The following is a 7,527-nucleotide window of genomic DNA, read 5'->3' on the forward strand; positions in this document are numbered from 1 at the left end:
TTCATTTTATCAGGTGACCAAAACAGTCCTGCTAAGTAGTAGCACAGGAAGAGAGGCAGGGTCACAGGTGAGGCCTAGGCTGGTGACAATGTAATCATAAGAGTAAATGTAGATAATTGTTTTGTATTACATCGAGGTTGCACTGGTATATTAAAGGTGCAGTGTGTGATTTTTAGCGACATCTAGCGGTTCGGTTACGAGTTGCACTGAGGGCTCAGCCCACTGCTCACCCCACCCTTTCGAAGAAGCTACGGTGCCTGAAACTGGACAAACGTATCGTCGTCTGAGACAGCAGAGAATAGCCAGAGTAGGCCAAGAGTGTGTAACATTGTCACTGTTTCTGTACCACAGTCCATTATAAACCACATCATGAATAAAGTTTACAAAGCCATAGTCAGGTGAGGATCAAGGGTCTTAATATATAATATAATAATAGTAATCAGCTGATTGTCTCACAAACGTAACCAGCACATTTCCCCCCACATAGCAAACCCATAATACAGCGAGGGAGAAGAAACACATGATGCACATATGCAACTATATATTTTTTTTAACAGGGTAGTAAAAGTTTATTTGGCTAAATATGAGCTGTTACTGTGGCTGAGCTGGTTAAAGCGTAAAGCCTTCATAAGCGTAAAAACTCGACGCGTCCGCATGAGCCCAAAGGTGCGCGCGGCAAAAGTGGCATGATTGTAACAGCACGCACCTCCGCATCCCCTACACACCATTTACTACACACAATAGGCTTTTTTTTCTCTGATTTTGAAAACTCTTCGCGATCGACTTAAAATGCTTCCAAGATCGTTTTGTAGACCGCGATCGACGGGTTGGTGATTCCTGTAACGTTACTGTTTTACGGTCAATGACAAGAGTACTAATCAGCTGTCTCACGAACATAACCAGCACATTTATCCCCACATAGCAAAGCCATAACACAGCGAGGGAGAAGAACTAAGTTACATGAAACAATCCAACTACATATTTTACACCACTGACAAGGGAAAAGTCACTACTCACGGTGTTTATGGCTAGCTTCTAGCTTTCTGCTGCTTCTCTTTCAAGGTAGTGACGAAACGCGCTCTGTAGCGATGTTTGTTCGCTGTCGGCTACGGTAGAAACATGACGTCACAATATGTCAACCTTTATAGAAGGGGGTGCCCGCGGTTATGTAGATATAAATGTCTCATTCTAAGGTAATGAAAACATTACGGTTTATTAATAAGTTCTTTATACACCACTGAAAACATAGTTATGGATTTCATATTGCATTTCTGTTTATAGATACTCAAAATTTTTACACATTGCACCTTTAAGAGGTTTATTAATCACTCATCATACATGGTTTTAATAATATGGGCATAAAGTGGTTACTAGCCGTATCAGTGTGTAGATGTATTTTTCAAATGTGGTAGTTGATACAGAGTGGTTAATTGTGTACTGTGGTGTATTTTTAAGGATGCTGGTCCATCTGTAGACAGCAATAAACAGAGCAGCTGTGAAAGTGATGACATCAAAGAACAGAGAGACAACAATGAAGAACAGTGTAGAACTGGAGATATTCTGGACTTTGACATCAAGCCAAACCAACCTCACCCCAAGAACATTGCAGTTCAAAAGCTGTCAAATAGGGTCCTCCATTTTCAGGAAAATTGGTACAAGCCGTATCCATGGCTTCACTATAGCCCCACTGTGAAGGGAATTCTCTGTTTTTACTGTGTGAAAACATACACAATAAATAAAAATACACTGTCCAAAAAAGCAGACCCTGCGTTTTCCTCAAAGGGATTTCGTAACTGGAAGAATGCTCTTGCTAGCTTTGAACGCCACCAGAATAGTAAATCCCACCATCATGCAGCACAGTTTGTGCTCAAGAAGCAAACCCAGTAGATTCACATCCCTCAAGTGCCTGGGCAAAGCAACAAGATAATGCTAGGCACTGCCTGCAAAATATTGTAAGTTCAGTACAGTACCTAGCTAGGCAGGGTCTGGCACTGCGAGGCCATGAGACCCAAGATGGGAATCTATTTCAGCTTTTGAAATTTAAAGCAGATGATGCTAGTCTCTCTAGTTGGCTATCCCGTTGTCATGACTAATACCTCTCCTCCAGTGCAAAATGAGTTTTTGCAATTGTTAGGAAACTGGATTGTCAGAAGTATTGGAGTCTCTACCAGTTTTGCAGTACTCACTCATTATAGATGGCACTCAAGATGTATCAGGAGTAGAGCAAGAATCTATCTGTTTTAGATATGTGGACCATGACCTGATACCACATTTTTGTTGGTTTATATAAAGTTCCCGGGACTACTGGAGTGGAAATTGCTAGGGTGGCTGCGGATGTTCTCTTGAGGCTAAATATTCCTATGAGTTGTCTAAGGGGTCAGATATATGATGGTGCTGCTAATATGTCAGGAAGACATTCAGGAGCACAAGCAGAAATTAAAAGACAGCAGCCATTGGCTTTGCATGTACATTGTGGGTCACATTGTCTTAACTTGATCACACAGTCTGCTTGCCTAGCCAGTCCAGTGATACGTGATGCCTTGCAGTGGGTCCATGAGCTAGGGACATTAAGCCACCAGTCTGGGAAATTTAAGGCCTTATTTTCAGCAGTAGCAGCTAGGGGTGTAAATATTAATCGATTCGCATCGATGCATCGATTATACAGCCGACGATTCAATGCATCGATGCGTCCGCAAGAGAATCGATTAATGTGTTTATTTTGCCGCCTGTCTATTTTCAGCATCCGCTCCGACATGTGCGTATAACCTACTCCTAAGCTGCGGGTGGCGCTAACCTCATTATTGTTGTACTTCACACGCGTTACTTACGTTTCACGTTCACACACATTGTTGAGTCTGACTTTATAGAACAATGGAACCATCACAGCGAGCTGGCAATGAAACTGAATTGTTACACACTCCAGTCGGCGTCAAGTCATGGGTGTGGAAGCATTTTGGCTTCAGGAAAACCGATGGAGGAGCAGTGGTAAGAGATGTTGCCGTTTGCAAAGAGAAAGGCTGTCAGTCTGAGATAAGGTACTGTGGCAATACGTCGAATCTATCCGCACACCTGAAAAGGCGCCATGGCATTGATGATGGCGAGTCAGAGTGTAACGTTAAAGAAAGAACACAGGCTTCCACGCCCGCCAAATCACTGGCAACGTTTTTTGCTCCAAAGTTGTCGAGCACTTCAAAAAGAGCAAAAAACATCACCAAAGGCATTGCGTTTTTTATATGCAAAGACATGAGGCCCTATAGCGTCGTAGAGAACGAAGGCTTTAGATACCTGCTTGAAGTTCTTGAGCCGAGGTACAACATCCCCTCACGGCAACACTTTAGCGAGTCATATATTCCGAACTTGTACACCAAAGTTTGTGATGAAGTTATTCAGGGTCTGATGAGTGCAGAGCGAGTAGCTATAACTTCAGATGGATGGACTTCATGCACAACGGAGTCCTATATCACTGTAACGTGTCATTTCATTGACAACAAATGGCAAATGAAAAACCACGTTTTACAGACTCGTGTTTTGGGAGACACTCATTCAGGAGTTAATATCGGGCAGGTTCTGAGAAGCGCGTGTGAAGAATGGGGTATATTGGACAAGGCACCGGCTCTCGTAACCGACAACGCTTCTAACATGATCAAAGCTGGTGAAGAGGCAGGCTTATCACCACATATAAAGTGCTTCGCGCACACGCTTAATCTGACAACACAAGATGGCCTGAAGATTGCTGCCACAGAACGGCTTTTAGGGCGCGTGAGGAGAATTGTGAGTTTTTTTCACCGCAGCGCAGTTGCGACCACTGTTTTGAAGGAGAAGCAAGGTTTGCTCGGGCTTCCACACCACAAGCTCAAAGCAGACGTGAAAACCCGATGGAATAGTTCTTTCGAGATGTTGGAGCGATTTCTTGAACAACAAGCTGCGGTGATGGCAACACTTCTCGACAAGAAAGTCAGAAAAGGCTCGTGTGACGTGCACACACTCAGTGAAAGTGATCTCTTGGCTGCCGAACAAATGGTGAGTCTGCTAGCCCCGCTAAAGTCTGCTACCACTCTGATGTGCGAGGAGAAGCAACCCACTGTGTCCATCATCGCACCTCTCCGAATAAAGTTGTTGGCGCATTTCGAATATGTACCGGATGACTCCGCCTTAATCAAAGACATGAAACGACTCATGTCTGAAGATCTTAGAGGGCGATATGTGGACGAAGAACCATTCTTACTTCGAGCAGCTGCTTTGGACCCCCGATTTAAAAAGCTTCCTTTCCTGGGTGATGAGAGAAGAAACCAAACCTTTGAATATCTTGCGGAAGAAGCGGCACAGCTGAAGGAACAGAGGGTAGGTTGTTTCTCATCTTGGTTCATTTAGTTATGGATGGTGTTTAATTCAATTTAATAGTGATTACTATTAAATAGTAATAGTTAAAAAGTAGTTAAATAGTTAAATAGTAATACTGATGATGAACCCGTTGTTCCATTGAGTACTCTAGCTATTACTAATAATAACTTTGCCTTTATGTGTATGTGTTTGTCTGTGTTACAGTCAGAGGCCCAGCCTGAGGAAGCCCCAGAGGCCCAGCCTCCTCACTCTTCTCCTCACCAGATTTCTTTGGAGCTAAATGAGGTGTGTGATGCAGAAACCACTAAAGGTATGTATTCATACATTGTAGACATACTTGATATTTCTATATCTTTTTATCTATCTATCTATCTATCTATCTATCTATCTATATATATATATATATATATATATATATATATATATATATATGCTTTACATATAATTATATATATATATATATATATATGCTTTACATATAATTTTATATATATATATATATATATATATATATATAACACATAACTATAATCAAGCCTTATTTTTTATTTCTGTGCCATTCTAGAATGCCCCCCCGTTTCCAAGAAATCAAAGGTATTGGAGGACCTTTTTGGTGACTCCTTCTGCACTGAGGACCCAAGTGTCAGAGGCAAAACATCCAAAGAACAAGCCCATGATGAAGTTAGGAAGTACAGAGATGTTGCATCTTTGAGCCTAGATGGTAAGGTGTTAGACTGGTGGAGAGCTCACCAGGCTGAGTTTCCTCTCCTGGCAGACCTGGCCAAGACGTACTTATGCATTCCTGGTACAAGTGTACCATCAGAACGTGTATTTAGTACAGCAGGGGACATTGTGCGTTCAGAGCGTAGTGTATTGTCTTCTGAGCATGTGGACCAGTTGATTTTCTTGAAGAAGAATCTGTCAAAGTGCACCACTGAGAGTATTGAACTGTAGAGTCTCCTTGTTTTTTGGTTGTTTTGCCATTAATGGGCTTTAGGCTTATGTCCTAGACTTTGTTACTTTTGATTCTTACTGCACTTAAACTGTTTTGAGTAACTGTTCTATTTGCAAGGCCCCTGCTATAGCTCAAGCCATGAGCCATGCTTCTAAATACCTCATTCTTCTAAAATACAAATGCATTTTTGTTATTTTGTAGTGAATGTGCTGTAGGCTTATGTCCTAGACTTTTGTTACTTTTTGTTATTATTGCACTTTAACTGATTTTGTGGAGTAACTGTTCTATTTGCAGTTCATCTACTGCAGAGGATGTGTGACCATTACCTCTAAATAAGATGCAAAACATGCAAAAAACAAAAAACGTTGAACTTTAGGCTGTAGAGGTCAGTCTTTGTTTGTTTGTTTTAACAGTGAATAGGCTAATTGGCCATAGTAGACCTGCACTGTAAGTATTAGACTTAATTATTTTTATTTTGTTCTTATTACAATTTATCTGATGGCACTTTATTGTAACTGTAGATGCAGTAACTGTTACATTTGCTGTTCTATTTGCAATGCTTTGAGCACAACATGCACACTGTGAATAGAATACTGTTTCTGTATTCTTAATAAAAGGCAAAATATAAATTTCTTTGTTGATTTATTTGAAACTTAATAGATATCATTTAAAAATATCGAGTATTAATCGTATCGAATCGAATCGAATCGTATCGTGGGGAATTTTGAAGTATCGAAAATAATCGAATCGTTGGCTTAAGAAATCGGTATCGTATCGAATCGTCATGAAGGCCCCGATTTACACCCCTAGTAGCAGCAGGTTCAGAAAGACAGTCGATATCACTCAGACCACTGTGCCCAACCAGGTGGACAAAGCTATCAGAGCAGTGCTGTCTCAGTATGAGAGTGTTTTATCTAGCTTGGAGGAGATGGCATCAAATGGATCTAACACGGGTGTGAGGGCAAATGGACTACGAGAGAAATTTGAAAAGGGGAAAACTGCTTGGACTTTTTTTGGCATTAGAAGGGATTGATGAGTTAGAGTGTCTTAACAAGTCCCTGCAAAAACGGACAGAAACAATTGCAGGAATGAGAAGGTCAATAGAGTGTGTCAGATCTACTCTAAAAGGCAAAAGAAATGAGGACAGCTTTCAGGAGGTTTTTCAGAAAGCAGTGGCAATGGTTGACTCCCTTGGGATTGAGTCTATTCAGATTCCTCACCAAAGACAGCCACCAAAACGTTACACTGGTGAGGCGAGCCAGCACCCTCCCAAGTCAGCTGAGGAGCATTATAGAACAGAGTTCTATAAAATGATAGATTGTACTCATGCTCAGCTTCAGGACAGGTTCTTCAACCAACCAGATCTAGATGTCTTGCAGAAGCAAGAGGAAACACTACTGACTGGAAAGGTAAATGACATTGTTGATCAGTATCCAGAACTGAATAGGGATAATCTAAAAGTCCAATTAGCCATGTTTTGGACTAATGATACTTTCAAATCAAGTACTGAAGTGGCTAATATCATGAGAGGAATGGCTATTGAAGTGAGAGGTTTTTTTGATCAAGTTGAAACGCTTGTTAGGCTGCTGAGAAGGCTGAAAGAAGTTTCAGTGCTCTTAGGAGACTGAAAACATGGCTCCGATCAACAATGGCACAAGTGAGACTTAACAGTATTGCTGTGTGCCATGTCCCCCAGGACAAACTGGACAAAGTTGATGTCAAACAAATATGCCAACAGTTCATTTCTGTTAATGAAGACGTAGACGTGTTTGGCTTCTTCAAATAGTAAAGAAGACAGTAGACACAAAGTTAAGTCTCTGTCAAACTGCCTCCTTGTCATTATTTGTTTCCTGTAACATTACAGAATTCATTATTGCATTACACTATGAGCGGATTTTTTTGTTTTTGTTTTTTGTTGTAAGTTTATTTCGAATTTATGTAAAAAAGAACATCCGAAAAGAAAATGAAAATCAAATAGACAAATCAAAGTGATAAGAATAACACAACAAATTAATTAACAATAGTTACAGCCATAATCTTTTTAACTCCTGTCATTGTCCATTACATATTTGAAAAAGAGTGGGAAGAAGAAAAAAAGTTAATAAGTCTGTTAATCTGCCTCATTGTCATTATTTGTTGCCTGTAACATTACAGAATTCATTATCGCATTACACTATGAGCAGATTAAAGTTAATAAGTCTGTTAAACTGCCTTCTTGTCATTATTTGTTA

At 40.5% G+C, this 7,527-nt stretch overlaps 1 protein-coding gene across 1 annotated transcript; it reads left to right on the top strand.

The window, feature by feature from the left end:
- The first annotated feature begins 2,871 nt into the window (after positions 1-2,871).
- LOC143705304 (E3 SUMO-protein ligase ZBED1-like) lies at positions 2,872-5,295 on the top strand. The gene is made up of 3 exons (XM_077197478.1): positions 2,872-4,341; positions 4,552-4,651; positions 4,907-5,295. The coding sequence occupies exons 1-3, from the start codon at positions 2,872-2,874 to the stop codon at positions 5,293-5,295; spliced, it is 1,959 nt and encodes a 652-aa protein (XP_077053593.1).
- The last annotated feature ends 2,232 nt before the right edge of the window (positions 5,296-7,527 follow it).

This window comes from Siphateles boraxobius, unplaced genomic scaffold (assembly GCF_051911475.1).
Source record: "Siphateles boraxobius isolate OS27281-9 unplaced genomic scaffold, OSU_SipBor_1 110, whole genome shotgun sequence".
Lineage (NCBI taxonomy): Eukaryota > Metazoa > Chordata > Actinopteri > Cypriniformes > Leuciscidae > Siphateles > Siphateles boraxobius.